This window comes from Pempheris klunzingeri, chromosome 19 (genome assembly GCF_042242105.1).
Source record: "Pempheris klunzingeri isolate RE-2024b chromosome 19, fPemKlu1.hap1, whole genome shotgun sequence".
NCBI classification, from domain to species: domain Eukaryota; kingdom Metazoa; phylum Chordata; class Actinopteri; order Acropomatiformes; family Pempheridae; genus Pempheris; species Pempheris klunzingeri.
In genome coordinates, this window is record NC_092030.1 from 6,418,798 (window position 1) to 6,436,046 (window position 17,249).

At 40.2% G+C, this 17,249-nt stretch overlaps 1 protein-coding gene across 1 annotated transcript in view; it reads right to left on the reverse strand.

Moving 5' to 3' along the window:
* cacna1bb (calcium channel, voltage-dependent, N type, alpha 1B subunit, b) overlaps window positions 1-17,249 on the reverse strand; it is a 148,519-nt gene that overhangs the window by 63,229 nt on the left and 68,041 nt on the right. The window contains exons 9-16 of the mRNA XM_070850327.1: window positions 13,119-13,222; window positions 11,662-11,777; window positions 11,463-11,552; window positions 8,238-8,327; window positions 5,944-6,165; window positions 5,722-5,834; window positions 5,520-5,632; window positions 3,833-3,964 (exon numbers count right to left, since the gene is read on the reverse strand). Coding sequence (XP_070706428.1) covers window positions 3,833-3,964; window positions 5,520-5,632; window positions 5,722-5,834; window positions 5,944-6,165; window positions 8,238-8,327; window positions 11,463-11,552; window positions 11,662-11,777; window positions 13,119-13,222 — 980 coding nt within the window. The remainder of the gene's footprint in view (window positions 1-3,832; window positions 3,965-5,519; window positions 5,633-5,721; window positions 5,835-5,943; window positions 6,166-8,237; window positions 8,328-11,462; window positions 11,553-11,661; window positions 11,778-13,118; window positions 13,223-17,249) is intronic.

Sequence of the window (17,249 nt, forward strand, 5' to 3'; positions counted from 1 at the left end):
CGCTTCCTCTTCCCTCCTTCCCTTCTTTCTTTCCTTTCTTTCTTTCCTTCCCTGCCTGCACTCCACCCTTTCCTCCTCTCTCCCACATGTCTCCCTCCACCCTCTGCTCCTTCCTAGAGGATTAGCGGGCCCAGCACAGGGAGCGGCGGCGGCGGTTTGCTGCTGCGCCTGTGTGTGTCGACCTCTGTTTACTCTGATAATAGGGATTGGGAGCGTGCTGTTTGGCTTCCAAGCGACATCCACGGGGACTTCATTAAATCAATCCTGGAAATAAGAGACATGTGAGGCCACACTCCCCACAAGCTCGTGCCCTAACCCTCTCCATATCTAATCCTTCAGACAAAAGCAGCAGGTTTGCATTTAGGTGAATATCTCTGAGAACACACGTGCATGTAGAAGTGAATTGGAGATAATGGCTGTATGATATTGAAAAAACAAACAAACACCTGCAGAGCATTGGGAACGTGGCATCAATCAGGACACACACCATACATCCTTCAAGTCAAGACATGAAATGAAATGAAATAGGCTCTTACTTAAGAGGAAGGGGCTGAATGCAAGGATGAAGCCCGCTGTGTAAAGTATACTACGTCTGCAACTAGTCAGTCCTTGATTATCTGGATCCAAATTGGCTGAAACTGTAACTTATGTTTTAAGTTCCACAGAGCATTACAAAGAAGTTTTTGGAGATGATGGCTTGATTTTGATTTGGCTCAAAGTGGCTTTGAATTTGATGATTTTTATGCAGAATCTGCAGTGATTGATGGAATACACATTCTTCCAGTTTGACTAACTGTGATGAAATAATTGTGAGGATTTACAAAGAGTTGCGAAAAATTCTGGGGATTGATTGAATTTCTGTATCTTTGCAAGATCACAAAGTCCTGAATGGATGGACCAGTATTGTTCTCAATGTAGATTAATTTAAATTTAAATAAAATTTAATAAACTAAACTTTAATGTCAACCTGGTGGGAAACTGGTTGTGTCTTGTGGCCTGAGCTGAAAAAATAAAGTTATTCAACAAAGATGGTGCGCACCTCACAAACTGAAAGCTACAAAGCAGCAACCAGAAAAAAAAAAACATCATTGTATTTCATTAAATCCTGCAAGTTTCCTTTGAGCCTATCACATATTTTTTTCCAAACAGTCGGTGGTGTCGTGTGAGTCTCAGCAGGGAAACGGTCCACTGCCTCAAGCTGTTTATCTTTCAATTCTCACAATTTTACCAGGAGATTACTTTTGGTGTTTTGAGAGCAAGAACGAAAGCTCTGAGCCAAAAATAAAGATAGAATATTAAAAATCATCCTGTTCTTAACAAGCCCTTTAATCTTCTATTTAGGGTCAAAGCCTATTTGTCATTAAACAGTTGAAATCATCAGCCTGAGGAATGGCTGTGCTTTCTTTAATTTCAATACAGTTCACCTTTTTCTGAAAAATATAATAATGACTATATAATAACTGCAAGCAAAAGAACAGAATATTTAACTTACTCTTGATCATTGGTGCAATAATGAAAAACCTGAAATGATTTGACACCTTGGCTTCATTTCAAGACTTTAAGGGAAGGCCTCAGAAGAACATGTATGTTAGTTATGGACAGTATTTGCAGAGAGCAGTGTGCTCGGTCTGATGTGCGCGGCTGGCTCAAAGCACCATGTGGACGTCAGACTCATCTCACACTTGTCCATCACCAGAGACTAATGCGATGCTAATGATGGCGCAGACTGTCGTTCGGCTCAGCGCCATGGCAACAGTCTGCTGCTTCGAAGACATCCAGTTGTGATGTTTGTGAAGGCTGTCAGTCCAAGGAGACGTGACTTCATGTGAAAGTGGCATTTCATTTCAAAGTGTACAATACCTGACACAGCAGTGGCACGGTGTAACAACACACGCTGGTGACTGTACACTGAAACCATCTGAGGTCACTGCATTCAATAAAAGCTCACTGGTAATTGTGACTGACTCACCGGTCTTACCACCTGCCACGAGCACAGATTCTGACCTTTTAAAGATTATGCATGTCGAAACGCATCTATTATCTCAAAATTTCTTAGGTGTGTGTGACATATCATGTGTCACAGGATATAACATTGTTGAGTTTTTCACCAGAAATAACAAAGCAAAATGATTAAAAAAAAAAAAAAAAGTATGAAAGTAAGCAGCCAATCAATGGCAAACAACAAACCTTAAGGAAATCTTAAGAATTACATAATCTAATATGAATTTAAAATTCCCTCTAATTTGCCAGAGCGGGGGACATTTTTTCTTAAACAAAGCCTAAATCAGTTCTCCTACCCAAACGCAGGTATGGCTGTGTTCTAAATGACAGCAGTAATACTGCGGGGAGAAGCTTGTAAAGGGTTACATCCAATCACAACGCCACTGATGACATTTTTTTGAAATTTGAATCTGTTACGTGTTTACGGTTGAATTGCCAGTGCTTTAGCAGGTGGTCTGACAACTAACAAGCTATAAATGTCCTTTTGTTTGCAAGCTAGCTCTTTTTTTTTTTTTTTCAAGAATGGCTGTAAACGGGACAGTCAGAAATAAGGGAGCAGAATGGAACAGTTGGAGATGCTAGATAGAGCACACGTGCATCCAGTCTTGCCCCCCTCCCCCATCCTCTTCTTCTTTAGTTCAGTTTTATGGCAGTTGTCATCCATAATGTTGCATTACCGCCATCTGCTGGAATGTCCTTTTCCCCATCTATTCCAGCACTGGCATGACATGTGAAAAGGCACAAGATGGAAATGTTTCTCTGTAGAAATATTTGTAGCTGCAAGTGTGAACAGTGAAAATTGCTAATGGCACCTGTAAGGTAATCCCAGTAATTTACCAGGGACTATGTGTGAATGAGGCTACAAATCAACAACCAGTGCTGTAGTTTTTCAAGGGAGGACAGTCTCAGCTTATTCCAATCACTATGACATGTTTAAAGGGACATTCCATCTATTTTACACATAAGGTTTAATTGAAAAGAAAACCCTGATGACATATTCAGAGTTATCTGAGGTTTTTGTTTAGAGACTAAAACAGAAAACATCGAGTTACACAGCGGGTGTGAAGTTTGAGAAATGAGGCCATTTACTATATAAGGATCTATATAAGGGGGGTCTTATGATAGTTGCTATCAAGTTGCATCATGGGAAGTAAAGAATCAACTGTTTATGACCCAAAGAAGGGACTGAAAGTCAGGATATCTTGGCTTCTCCTGCATCAAGTTTGACATTCCTTTTTAACCTGTCTCTTGTGAGTCCCCAAAGTTGGATCTTATTGTCAATGTTTTATTATTTATTACTACAGCATTTCAGTCATAATAACATTGTAGTTATCAGATTAAATGCTCACCTGCTTGTGTTTTATTCTTGTTCTGCTGGACTTCATTGTACTGATACGGGCTAAAGTACACCAATGGACTGCCTGGCCAAATCGGTGTCTGTGTGATGTGAGATGATTTGAGGAGTAAAATGTGTGTGTATGAGCTGAGTCAGGCGGGGCGGGAAGCCAGGACTTTGATTAACTGCAGCCAGCCAAGAATTATGAGGTGTTCCTGTCATTAGAAGACACAGAGCTCCGGCTGAGAGTAATATCAAAAGAGTCACAGTCGGTGCTGCTGCTCTGCCAACTACCTGCTGCGTCAACACGTCTGTCACCACCGCAACGCCGGCCCAGGGATCACACACAGGGAGGAGGGTCAGATGAAGAGATGGATGAAGAAGAAAAGGAGAGCGTGTGTGGACATGTGTGTCTGTGTTGAGTGAGTCATGGATGGATGGAAAGAGGAGAAAAGAGCAGTCGGAGAGCAGAACGACTTTAGAGAGATTACTTACTGTCCTCCGAAAAGCTGCATGCCCAGCAGAGCAAAGACCACGATGAAGAGGAAGAGGAGGAAGAGCAAGCTGATGATGGACTTCATAGAGTTGAGAAGGGAGACTACGAGGTTCCTCAGCGAGTTCCAATATCTGAGAGGAAGCAAAAAACATGGGTAGACTCAGAGAAATAACTAGCTTTCTTCATTACATGCTCTATATATCTGACAAACAGTGAAAGAACAAAGAGATTCAGATAAACAAAAAACAAAAAGACAGAAACAACCAAAACAGAGGAGAAAGGAGAGGAACAAATGGCAACATGAGACGTAGGTGGCATAAAACAAATCAATGCGTCAAGGTCTAAAGCTGCCAATTTCAGTGAATCACAGGATTACAGCTAATCTAATGAAATAAAAGGATTGCCATCAAACTCTGACAGGATTGTCAGTTAAGAGAGAAAAGAATTAAGAAAGCCCTGGGGAAAAGTGCAGTTCCTGCAGCATTTAAACCTAGCATCTCCATAATGTAGCATTTCAAAAGAATTCTCCCACATTTTGAGCAGATGAGAGAGCAAGAATACATTGGATGTGGGACAGAAAGGCAGAGAGGGTCTGCTTCATCCTACAGTTCCCATCATTCTTTGGGGGATTTAAACAGTGGAGTAATTAATTTTCTATTTCACATTTTCCAGATGCAAATTTCCAAACTTCACAGTAGATCTTTACCATATGTGACATCTGAGTACAAACAGTAGATGCTTATCATGTAAATACATTAGTTTAAAAAGCCATCTGTTAATATGAACTGCATTTTACTTTCTGACAACATATGTTATTATGTTGCCAAATAATTGCCTGAAGATTGTAGCTCTGCACTGTAGCTCATACAAATCAATTTTAACTAAACCATGACAATCGCATTGCACAGGATTTTACTCAAGCTGCAGTGCTAAAACTGTGCAATGTTATTCAGCCTTTGTCATGTAAATCTAAATGTCTGTGTACCTTCCATCCCTACAGTAACAGAAGGGATGTTCACGTATAATGTACCAGGGGGCTTGAAAAGAGAACTTAAGTCGTTGAGCTTTGCATCATTGGCAGAAAATTGAGAAAACTTGCATTTACCCAGCACTGAGTCTCTTAAGTTGTCAAACAGATCTGCCCAAAGACGACATAAACCAAGCAAAGCTACCTGTACTTATTATTTTCCCTGACCACATTCAATAAATACTATATTATTGCCCCCCCCACCATATCTTTTCATCTTTTATCATAACACACAACACGTAAATGTTCTGAAAAACGTAATATTTATAATATTATATATAGTACAATAATTTATTTGTGTTCCTATCTATATATGCAATTCAAAGATATTGCTGCATTTTTTTTAAAACTAATCTGGTCGTGGATTACCAGATTAGTTTGAGTCATTAGTCATGAGAGATAGTGCCACCACTGGAAAGGTCTGCTGATTTCAGCAGTAAGCGTACAATGTGTGTGCCTTGCTGTTTGACTAATTTATGACACCGCGATGAAGGAGTGCAATGTGTGCAAAATACTGCCAGTGCTATTGGGTTGATATTATCATACCAGGTAAGTTAATTGACAATTGTGGGGGTGCAATGAAGATGAAACTTCCTGTGATGGAAGCCTAATGTATTAGCTGTCTGCAGTTGAACATGTGTGTTTTGAATTAAACTCACTTGGTGACTTTGAATATCCTCAGCAGTCGCAGCGCTCTCAACACACTGATACCAAACGATGCTCCTGGTTTAATCATGTCCCAGATCACCTCAAAAATACTTCCAACAATCACCTAAGGAGGAGAGCGGAGGGAGTCATCACCTGCCAAACATACTGTCGACTGGCTGACCATCCAAACAGTCAAATCCGACAGTAACTTACCCCAAAATCGAAGCAGTTAAAGGAGGAGTGGAAATAATTCCTCACTCCGAGGCCGTACATCTTCATGGTCATCTCAGTCAGGAACAAACCCAGGAACACAAACTCTGTCGTGTCTGTTTTCAAGATGGACAGAGTAACAAATCCCAGAGAAAATACTTCTACAGACCATCAACATCAATGAGTCTGTGGTAGTATGAGTGTGTGTTTGTGTGTGTGACTTACAGAGGGCCCTTGTAAGCCACTCAGGCTGGTCATAGTGAACTATGGCCACGCACAGGGTGTTGAGGCCCACCAGACACAGAACGATCCAGTAGAAGCTCTGAGCTTTCACCATGCGGCGGATGAAGAATCGGGTCCTCTTCTCCTTTCGCCGGAAGTAAGAGGAGCTGTCCAGCTTACTGCTGCTTTTCACACTGGCCCGACCAAATGGAGAGCCGGGAGGAGCTGAGAGTGATGAAGCGGCGAGAGAGGAAATGTGTGCATCTGCATCAGTTAAATATTCGTCATTCATTCACAGTTCACAGTGAATCACTCTGGGTGTTTTCCTTGTTTTCATCCTGCTACTGTGATGAGCAACATCCCATCATCGCCCCACTCACTAATTTTTTAATTATAATAAACACAGCGGTCTTGAATAACAATTCTAAATGAAAAAAGTAGAAACACAGAAAGTAATTTAGGAGAAAAGAGAAAAATGTTCAAGTAACAGAGTGTATTAACAAACAATTTATCAAATAAAGGTCTGTGAAATATGGCTTGTAAATAATATCTCAATATTGTCAGGCTATGCTGTGACAGACGACATGCATCTCGACATACATATTTTCTGACCCTAAACCTTTAAAAGGTAAACCAAACACTAGATTATTGTAACAACTGAAACAGCTCCATTAATTTAATTATACTATTGTATTTTCAGTGTCAGAAGGAACCACACAGTAAACTAGGTTACCACTGGTGGAATGTAAGCACATTTAGTCAAGTGTGTTTGCTTATGTATTTCCATTATATGCAACTTTATACCACTCCTCTACATCTCAGAGGGAAATAAGAGGGAAATGTTGCACACTGCATTACTCCACTGCTTTTGTCTGACAGCTTTAGTTACTTCTCAGATTACAATTTTACATCCCCTTCCAGTCCAGTGAAAACCATGTCTCTCCAGATTTGGTCATTTTGAATGTATGTGATAAACTTAAAGGCTTGAGAAAAAATGTATCTTCTTCTTATGCTATATAAACTAAACTATATATAGAAGAAGAAGAAGAAGAAGAAGAAGGGATATGTGTGCTGGGGGTATTTCTGGCACAGTGACCCCCTGCCCTCCTCCCACCTACCAAATATTCCCTGCATGCAACTCTGTGTAAAACCACTCTGAACCAAGTTTGATTGGTTCAGATGTGATGTTTTTGTACTACTTGTACAGGAGTATATATTATTCTGTCTCAGTTAATATTTGAAGGGCTGTGTCTTAATATCTATACTGCCCAATATTGGTGTTTTGGAACTTTTTGCCTAATAGAAATGAACAATTTTGCCCTGTCTTCATCTGCTGATGCTGTATTTTCTGACAAGTTTCTCAAGCTCGTCCCTCTGGTTGTCCAAACAGCAAAAAATCGTTGGCAAAAGCCACACGTGTTTGTGCATGCAGAGTTTGTGCTACAAGCATGCTACTACCCAGAAACAGGAAATTAGAGCTGTGGGACCTCACGGGTTTTTAGACAGAAGAGTAACAGAATGATTGGGAAAGGATCCATTCCACTTCACATCTGCTAACAAGCACTGAAAGTTGTTTGTGGCCAAGACTAAGTGATAACTGATACCTCCCCAATGGACAGAAAAAAAGCATACAACCACCTGAATACTCCTTGCAGCTGCTCATTAAAAAATACGCACATCATGTGGGAAACAAGTGAGATGAGAAACAAAATTTGACTGCACAGTGCATCCATTCCCTTGGCACCTAATTTCATGGAACAGACGTGAGAGAGATAAAATAAAAGTAGTGAAGGCAACAAAATGGTTTCAATTACCATGCTTATGCTCATTCCCAACCCACAGTCAAGCAATTGCATGTTGTCTTTGTGTGAGATCATGAAGTCCATTAATATTGAAAAGTCTCATTTTAATATGCTGCAGGTGATTCTGTTGCTATTTTAATTTTACAGTCTAATTAGAAAAGTTAATTATACTTCTTTTCCCTCAAGGTGATATGGTTCTACGGCCAGGAGAAACAGCTTTACTTCTCCAGATCCAGATGCTGCTGAGCCTGTGACTGTTGTGTGCACTGTTTTATTTGTGTGGGATATCTAATAAAATGTTTTATAGTGTTGAGGTGACATGACGTGCTAATCTGATAAATGGAGACCAGAGAGTTAGAGCACAGGGTTGTGTTCATTGTAGAGGAGAGGCTTTTACTGTGGCTTTTATTGGAAAGGTCGACTCTGTGAACAGACAGCACGTGAAGGTCAGAGGTGATCTGCTGGTGGCCGGGGATAAAAAGATGTAAGGCTCACCGACAGAAGAGATGTCAGCGAAAGGATCCTCCCCCTCCTCGGCACCAATCAGGTCGCTTTTACCTTTCTTGGCTTTGCCTCGTTTCAGGACTGTACAGAGACGAGCACAGACAGGAAGGGAAACATTATCATGCATGAGTCAAAGAATGCAATACAGTAATGGTCATAAAGGAATGGTGCTTTTCTGTTTTTTGGATTCTTTAACATAAATGTATGACAGTGAAGAAGTCAATTATAGCAGGAAAAAGCAAGCTTTTTTCAACTGTATTTCAATGAAACAACCCTCATCTCAATGCAAGGTATCATGTATGTGTCCAAAGTGGAGGGGTGAACTAATTGGAAACTATGAATAGCAGGCATCAATCTTGTTTTTCATTTGCTGATTTTCTGCCTTCTTGCTTGAAGCCAGCCTTGGAATGAAAAACGGCTCCCGCAACACGAATGTGATCGTCGCGTGACCGGCTCCGTGTCACCGTAGCGATGGGGTCATTCTCCAGATCTACAATCCTGCATCTCCCCTAGAAAAGGCTGAGCCACTGCGACTGAGCAACACTTAAGCAAACTGTTCCTAATCAAATGAATCTCGTCTGTAATTGACCGCTCAGAAAACAAGTACAACAATCTGCTGGTGCAGTAAGAAAGTCTTGATTCCAATTGAAAGCATCTTGTTTCAAGAAATTTCTAAATTTGTATCATGAAACAAGACAGAATAAGGCAGGTCACTGCACTTGACATGAAATATTGTTCCAGGGTTGTAACATGGTTCATTTAAAATCATTTTATCACACTGGCTGATGTATTTTAACTTTAAAGTTTCAACTAAACAACAAAAATTGCTTGATAAGGACGTTTGCATTGAAACCCAAGAATAATTTGCTGAGTAAAATTTTAGAAGGAAAGAAAATTTGATTGAATTTCACAATTTGAATTAACTGGTTTTCATGCCACTCCTTATATTTGAGGGGGTAGTTACACATGTAGAATTGTTTTTATAGGGTTTTTCCAAATCCCTAGTATTTTGAAAAATACAGCAACATCCCAGTTTGAAATATTCAATCCAGAGGATAATTTCCTCAATGTCTTATCTCCAGAGACTGAGGGAAAGGTGGATAAATCGTTTTAGAACAAAGAATTTTTAAATGACATCTACTGAGTTAGACAGCTATGATTGGCACTTTGCTCCACTACTACCTGTCATTCATCTGACAAAGGGCCACTCACATTTTTTTCTGCTCTAACAACATCCAAATGGTTTTTCTCCAGCTGTGGATTCAGACTACTTAATCCCTGATACGTAGCTAATTGAAAAAATAACGGGGCTGTGTGCTGTCACTTTACTGGAAACATTGGCATGGATGTGTCCATTTATTAGCAAATGCATTTCCGTGTGTGTGTGTGTTGCTGAGTGTGGTATAGTTAACAAATCCAATCAGACTGAAGCTGTAAATCCCACTAATTAACCCTTGCCTCAACACCGGGCCTAATGGACCGACGTCATCACCAGAAAGACAGAGAGAGGGAGAGGCCGAGAGAGCAATGAAAACCAATGAGCTCCTTTAACAGTGAAATAAAGACAACTAAGGTACAGAGTGGAAACCATGATCACCATTCAAATAATTTGATCATATGTGCTCACTGAATATGATTCGCTGGCATGGCCACAAACACATTATACTAAAATATTAACTCAATTAAGGAAGTAGTTACCCATGTTTGGAGTCAATGCTTTAAAAGATCTTGTCAGAACTATAATCTATAAGGAACTATGAACTAAGAACTAAACGGTCATATATTAAGTTGCACATATGGTATTCTTCCTTTGGCATTTGGAAAAAATAGAAAGTTCAGTTCCTTTTGTACAGTACATACTATAATGATTCAGGGGAGTTTATTTTCCATTAAATGGCTCAACAAATCCCTGAAATACACTGGTGTACAGGAGCTAGGAAACAATTATCTCAAAGAATGAAAACAAGGAAACTCACTCATTTATTTGTTATATCTGGTTTGTTTAATCTGTGAAAAACCTGGTGTAAGAATAACAAATTGTTGAAGGTAATGTCTGGTTGTCAATGTGAGGCTGCGAGGCAACCAGTAGAGACTCTTCTTCAAACAGAATTTGACAGTTTTCCACCACCTGTTTTAATCTAATATCTAAACTATATCAACATTTATCAATGTGCCTCTATGAGAAGGAATGGTATCTGAAACAGACTTCATGTATGGCATAGTTTCTCAAAGTGCAGCCCAGAAACATTTTGCACTACACCTGAATGTGACATAAAATGCTTGCATTATATTTCAATCATCCGCAGTCCATTTCAGTGCTTTTACCTTCAGCATCCCGCATTATAATCCACTACTCAGCTACTGTTTCACACTGTGCCCCCCTATCAAGCATCAGACAGCTTAGGGATGACAAGTTGTAAAAGGCTACTAGTTGCATGGCAACTAGCTGTACCTTGCGAGTGTCACGGGAACGACGTTCCGTCATCAACGCTAGTGCTGTTAGCTAAAGTTAGTGGCGGCAAGAGGGATGGAGCCAGGCGAAGGACAACTTTGACCAGAAGGACTGAGCACCATAAGTCTAAGAGACGTTATAATGATTTAGTTAGAAATGCATATTAATTGTGACTTATTATTCTTATTATTATTATTATCATTATTATTGGTAGTAGCATGTTTTACTTTAATATGGTTAGCTCCTATGACTACCAAGAGTGAAAATCTCTCTCTCTTTAACTAAACTGCTGTTTGATAAATGAATGATTGGTTTTGGAATTATTTTGTTTTCTGTGTGCATGTTTCTTGCGCTGCCCTCAATCATATGTTGAGTGCATAAATTGGCACTCAGTCATCAAGTTTATCATCAGTAGTCCAGCTAACTGTAAGTAAACCTGCACCTTTGCTGGGGTTCAACATAAGGATGTCTTGCTCTAACAACAGGTCTGTTTTAACTAAAAAAAACATTATTTGGAATTATAAAGAGTTGAGAAACACAAAATACAGCAATTCCACCTGCAGGTCATACTTAAGTTCTAATTAAACCTACACTCAAGTCCACAGCTAAATGAGAACCAGATCACATTCATGACTGACGATTTATGATGATCAATTCTTAGATGGAAATGATGAACTGTACCTCTCTGTGCCTGATTTACCATCATCCTCCTGTGGTGATGGACCATGGTAAAGCAGGCAACAGATACTCAGCCATGTTTTCACCTGGAAGGTTTTGTTTCCTCTTGTACCACGCACCGTCCAGTGGGGACTTCTCCTCTGCAATCTCATCCTCCTCCTCCAGCAACACCTCCTCTGCAGCGGGAGAGAGGAAGGAGAGAGGGACTTTCCATCAATTTGTCGTGTTTTTTCTAACACAGCACATACATGCCAGCTCTCACACTGTTTCAGAGATGAGTCTAACCTGCTTTGCAGATCCACTCCAAGTATCCAGTGAGCTCTCTCTCGATCTGCTGCTGCCTCCGAAGCTTCAAGAACTCCTGCCTCTTCTCCACACGCTCTCTCTCTTTGGCAAATTCTCTGTTAAAGTACATAAAACGTGTTACATACATAAAAAGAGTAAATAGATAGCTAAATTCTGCCAGGAGAGAACCTGAATAGTCACAGCAACAAACAGGATCGTGACTATAGGTTCAAACGTTCATCTGAAGAATTATTAACTGTAGTGTTCAGATGACAGCAGAGCAGTGAGGGCAAGAAAGAGGAAAAAGGCTGTTGGCAGAGTTAGAGCTGTGTTAGCAGATATTTCTGAAGCTTAAGAACACTGAAATGTGTGGCTGCAGAGGAAATACAGGGGAGTGTCACGTACTGGTGATCTACTGTGCTTGCTTGACATTTTTGCAAATACGCTTATTTGCCTTCTTGCCAAAAGCTAGATGAGGAGATTGACACCACTCTGATATCTGTAGCCAAAGCTAAATGAGAAGCTACAGCCAGTAGACAATTATCTTAACCTGGCACAAAGAATGAAAGCAGGAAGAAGCAGCTAGCCTGGCTCTGCCCAACCGTCTACCAGTACCTCTAAAGCTCCAAACTGTTGTTGCTTGTTTTTGGCTTTACTGCATTTTGAAATCACGAAATGATGCAAGTTGATGTCATGTAGGCACTTGTGTAGTTTTTTTTCTATTTATACCCAAAAATCACCAGGCATCCATCACACCATGTGACATGCTCCATGAGAGAGTTGTACAGTCTGACACACTGGGACAAAGATTCTGTATGATCCGTCTCACACTATGTGACAAGCAATGAGCCCGCGAGATTGCTGTTACTGCACATGTTATAGAGGCCTTACTACTACTAGATCTATCAAAGGGACAACCACTGTGCCTGTATAGTACAGTAGAATATATTGGACTATTTCATCACAGCAGGTGAGAGGAGGCTCTTTGTGACCACAGACACAATGAGATGGACAGACATCAGGTCCAAGGGCACAGGGGAGCAGGAGGATTAAAGCCACAGCGAGAGGCCTTTTCATGACACATGACGATGGCAGCGACAGATGATGAGTGAGGGAAAGTAAAAAGCTACATTCTGAGTGAGAGAGGAGAATAATCTGTTGATTTATTCAATTCACCCTCAACTAAGCATTTTCTCACAAGCTATGAGATAACCTTTGTCTCAAATGCAGTTAATAGACAGGTAGGATACTGTCTAGAAGCCCTTATTCTAGACATTATTGATCTTTTCATAATGCTTTTGCTTTCCATTTCTGCAGATTTCCCAAGAAAGATACAGAAAAAAATCCACAGCTGTGCGCATACATAACAAATAAACAATAATGAATAATCAGCCATCACGTCCAAACCCAGCTTGGAGTAGACCAGGACTTTGTATCTGCGTCATGAGATGACTTACCCTGACAGGACACCCAACACCAGGTTGAGCATGAAGAAGGAGCCGATGATGATGAGAGGGATGAAGTAGAGCCAGTTCCAGGTGTTTCCTGCTACATCATTGGTCTGGACAAAAAAACAACACAGTAGAAAGTAAGAAGACAGTTTCTGCTTTTCTAAGAATTGAAGAGCAAGAATAACCATTACGCCTATATACAACACATATATAGAATTAATTTGTCATTTCATCCATATGTGTAAACAACATTTAGATTCACTTAATGCTGTCGTGTTGATAAATAAAATAAATAAATGAAGTCTGAAACCTAAAAAACACAAATGAACTGAACTGACAATGATACTACCTGAATTGTCAGATATTGTCCTGAAATCACATTTTAAAATAACTTGCGTATTGTATCATTACTATATAATCTGTATGCTTAGTTTAAATTAGAAAGACTCATTTTAGTAAGAAATGGTGAAACATTTCTCAAATAAACAGCAAAGAGAGTCTTGCCTGGTTTTCAATGAACCAACTTGAACTGACAGTGTATGAATGTTTTATCCTAGTTTCCCATTTCTTATCTACAGCTGTGAGTAAGAATGTATATATATATATATATTTTTTTTTTTTACTTTGGCTGACTGAACAAAAACTTTTAACAATGTGCCTCATTAGAAACACATTCACAACTTTTCTATTTGAAAAAAGCAATTAAAGAAGTCTCTTGGTCATCTCTGTGAGCCTCCTACCAAACAAACCCACTAACAAAAAGCTCAGTCTGCTATCACGGCAAAACAACTGTTTAATTCAACACGAGTAATGGCTCAGAAACATCCATTTCCAATCAACTGTCCTGTTGAAAAACAAATAGGTGTGATCATCCAGTCTTTCAACATAAGCCATCTTGACTGGGGTTGGTTTAATGACTTTCACAAACAGTACAGTGTGCACACTTCTACTGTTGCTTTTCACTTGTAACACCTCAACATTAACCCATGTTATATTACGCTAAATATTAAATATTACACCCATATGTGATTGTTGAACGTGCCGTTAAAACACCATGGGCTCTCCACCGCCTGGCTGCAGGGATTCGCTCCCATTCAGCCTGCCATTCAACGGTTTGAGTGAGGTTGGGCCCTGATGTTGGTCTGGGTCATAGTTGGTGTTTGAGTTAATCTCAAAGATGTTTGATGAAGTTGAACCAGTAAAGTTCCAAAACAAACTGAGATCATCATCCCTTTATGGACTTTCAACAAACTGTTGCCACAAAATTTCTTGTGCTGTAAAGATTTCTACGGTGGCCCACGGGGCTCAATGGACCACAACATAAGGAAACACAATTTGACAACACATGCGCAGCATTTAGAAAACACGTTGCAAATACAGAAAGCAACAATGGAGGAGTTTCCAGAGGACACCAATGCAGAACACAGCTTGTACATGCTTCATCTAAACATGATTTGTGACTCACAAGGTCAAATCTGTCCATCATCCGTTTATGTTTATGTTGCGGCCTGACTTCTGCTACTGCTCTACTCTGTGCATGTGCAGAAAAAAAAAAAAACAAGACTCGCAATGAATGTTAATGTTGCTCAATGTAAGTTAATAAGCAACATGTTGGCTTCATGAGTGTTATGTTTACAGCTTGTTCTCCTTGACCAAGTGGTCAGAAATCAATTATTACTGCCTTGATCTTTACCAGTTTTGTAATACTCAGGCAATTTTTTTTTACTGGAATGACGAAAAACAGAACATAAATGTATCTTAAAATTGGTCCAAAACACTGTGTTGTAGTGGTTACACATTTTTTCACTGATGCCCAAAACCTACTGTGTCCCATACTTCTGTGCAGAGCGAGCAACAGTCTGTCAGCTAATATTTATGCTTGTTTCTCCCTGGGGTTCCGGGGTTCAGCACCCTCCATGTCCCGCACAGCGGCCTGTTAGCGGGGGACGGACCTGCGGACTGATTGGCTGTGTGAAGCACAGTGACATTTTGCAGACGCCAGTGTCGGAGCGCTGCCACATGCTGGCTGTAATTGTGATGGGAGGTTCAGGGTGGCTGAATCAGCAGGCTGGAGATCTATATTATGCACCCAGGTATGCGAGATGAACACATACACAGAGTCGCACACCCTCTATCGCAGCTGTCAGAGAAGGAGCAGCCCACACACCAGGATAAATGGCTGACATAAGCTTCCCTGTGTTGCTCTGCCTTATTTCCTTTTCTGCATGTCCAACATCTCATCACTGTTTCATCATATTACCACTCAATCTTTGCATCTTTCTCTGTGTCACTCCCTCTCGTTCTCCACATTTGCATGAACATCCTCTCTCTCCCTTGATTCAGTTCAGTTTAACAAAGCAAAAAGAAAAAGTTCAACATTTTGGGAAATATGCAAATTTGCTTTCTTTCTAAGAGTGAGATGAGAAGATCTATGTCAATCTCATGTCTGTGCATTAAGTATGAAGCTGGATCCAGGATGTCGATAGCCTAGCTTAACATAAAGAATGGAAAGCAGGGAGATACAGCTAGACTGACTCTGTCCAATGCTCAAAAGCACATCTAACAACACCTCGAAAACACTCAGCGTTTTTGTGCGTTTAACCCTTAGATGAACAGGTTTTAGGTCAAAGTTTTCATGCTGCCACTATCTCTTGGTGAACAGCTGGATGCAGTGATTGTGCCTCAGCTTCCACAGGGTTTGTCGTCGCCGTGAGGTGGGCTTTATGGCCTGAAATTCTACTTTTTTGGTTCAGTCCCTAAAAAAGGTCCCAATAACTAACTATACAGTACCTGTCAAGCACCAAATGACAGACAACGTTAGTAAACTATTAGCTGAACAGAGTCAGACATTTCCCTCTGGTGCAGGTAGAGACCATAACAGAGCTAAAAGGAGGATTGAAACACCAAAACATGCTAATGCATTTATCTTATCAACTTTATAAGGTGGTAATAAGTCTGTGTTGTGCTTAAAGCGTGTTGTGCTGCACCGAACTGGTGAAGTCGTCCTTTTCTTTTCTTTAAATGATCTGTGTAAATGAGACATTTGGATAATTTTGTATTGTGCATCCGAGGTGACATGCAGCTCTCTTTTCTGTTTGCAGAAACAAATATCCTACATCTCCCTCTGGGGAACCCGGAATGCCTGGTGTGGAGGAGAAAATGAAGTGGAAATGCACTCTGTTGCATCAGCTTTCAGTCCCACAGTCAGCTGGTGAGTTTTCTCTCCTGTTGACATGGCCTTAATTCTTCAGCTGACTGCTCAGGAAGACGAGCGGAGTTCAGTTGAGCTTATGCAAATGTTTTTTCAGATTCGGAAACACAGCAAGGTCGCTGCAGTGGAAGAATTGCTGGTTTTCTCCAATTTAAGAGGCTGAATAAGCTCAACGTAATCAAGCACAAACAACCTGATTTTGTAATACTCCTGAGGATAACTCATTGTGTTTGGTTGTTTCTCTTCAAAGAGAAAAAAGTTTGGAAATTAAGTGTTTATTTCAAATGTTAGTATGATCACTAAAAAATGTAATCAACAATACACATGATGGATTTTAAAAATCAGCCGCTTTTTCTTGTATTTTCAAGAATTTTTCATTTTCATTAATGGGTATTTTTTGGGGAAATCTTGCTTACGGGAATAAATGTACAGTTGCCCAAAGAACAAAGCAAAAGTATCTTTTTTAATGGTGACAGAAATGGCTTTTGTCACTATCATGAATGCTAGTACCATCAATCAGACTGGGATCAAACTATACAACATCAGCAGAATAGTCCAACAGACGCACTGGAAATCGAAGTGTCTGGCAAGACAGTTCTCTCATTTTATCTGTAGAGGCCTGAACGTGTAGATCAGCATGTCAGATTCATTTGTTAATTTTCTTTTGTCTACAGTGTGAACCAGGACACACAGACACCGTGAGTGTTGATATTCCTGATGCTGAACATCTGTGTTTGGCCCCTCCTGGACCACCACCTTTGCACGTTATGCAGGTGGTGAAATACAAATGCTGCTATAGATTGGCTATAAATAAGATATAAATAAATTATGGTGTGTAGTCTAATCCAGGAATTCTAAAGAGAATGGAGAGGACTATGGCCTCTGGGCAGCATGGAAGGACATCCATCACTTCAATTTATCATATG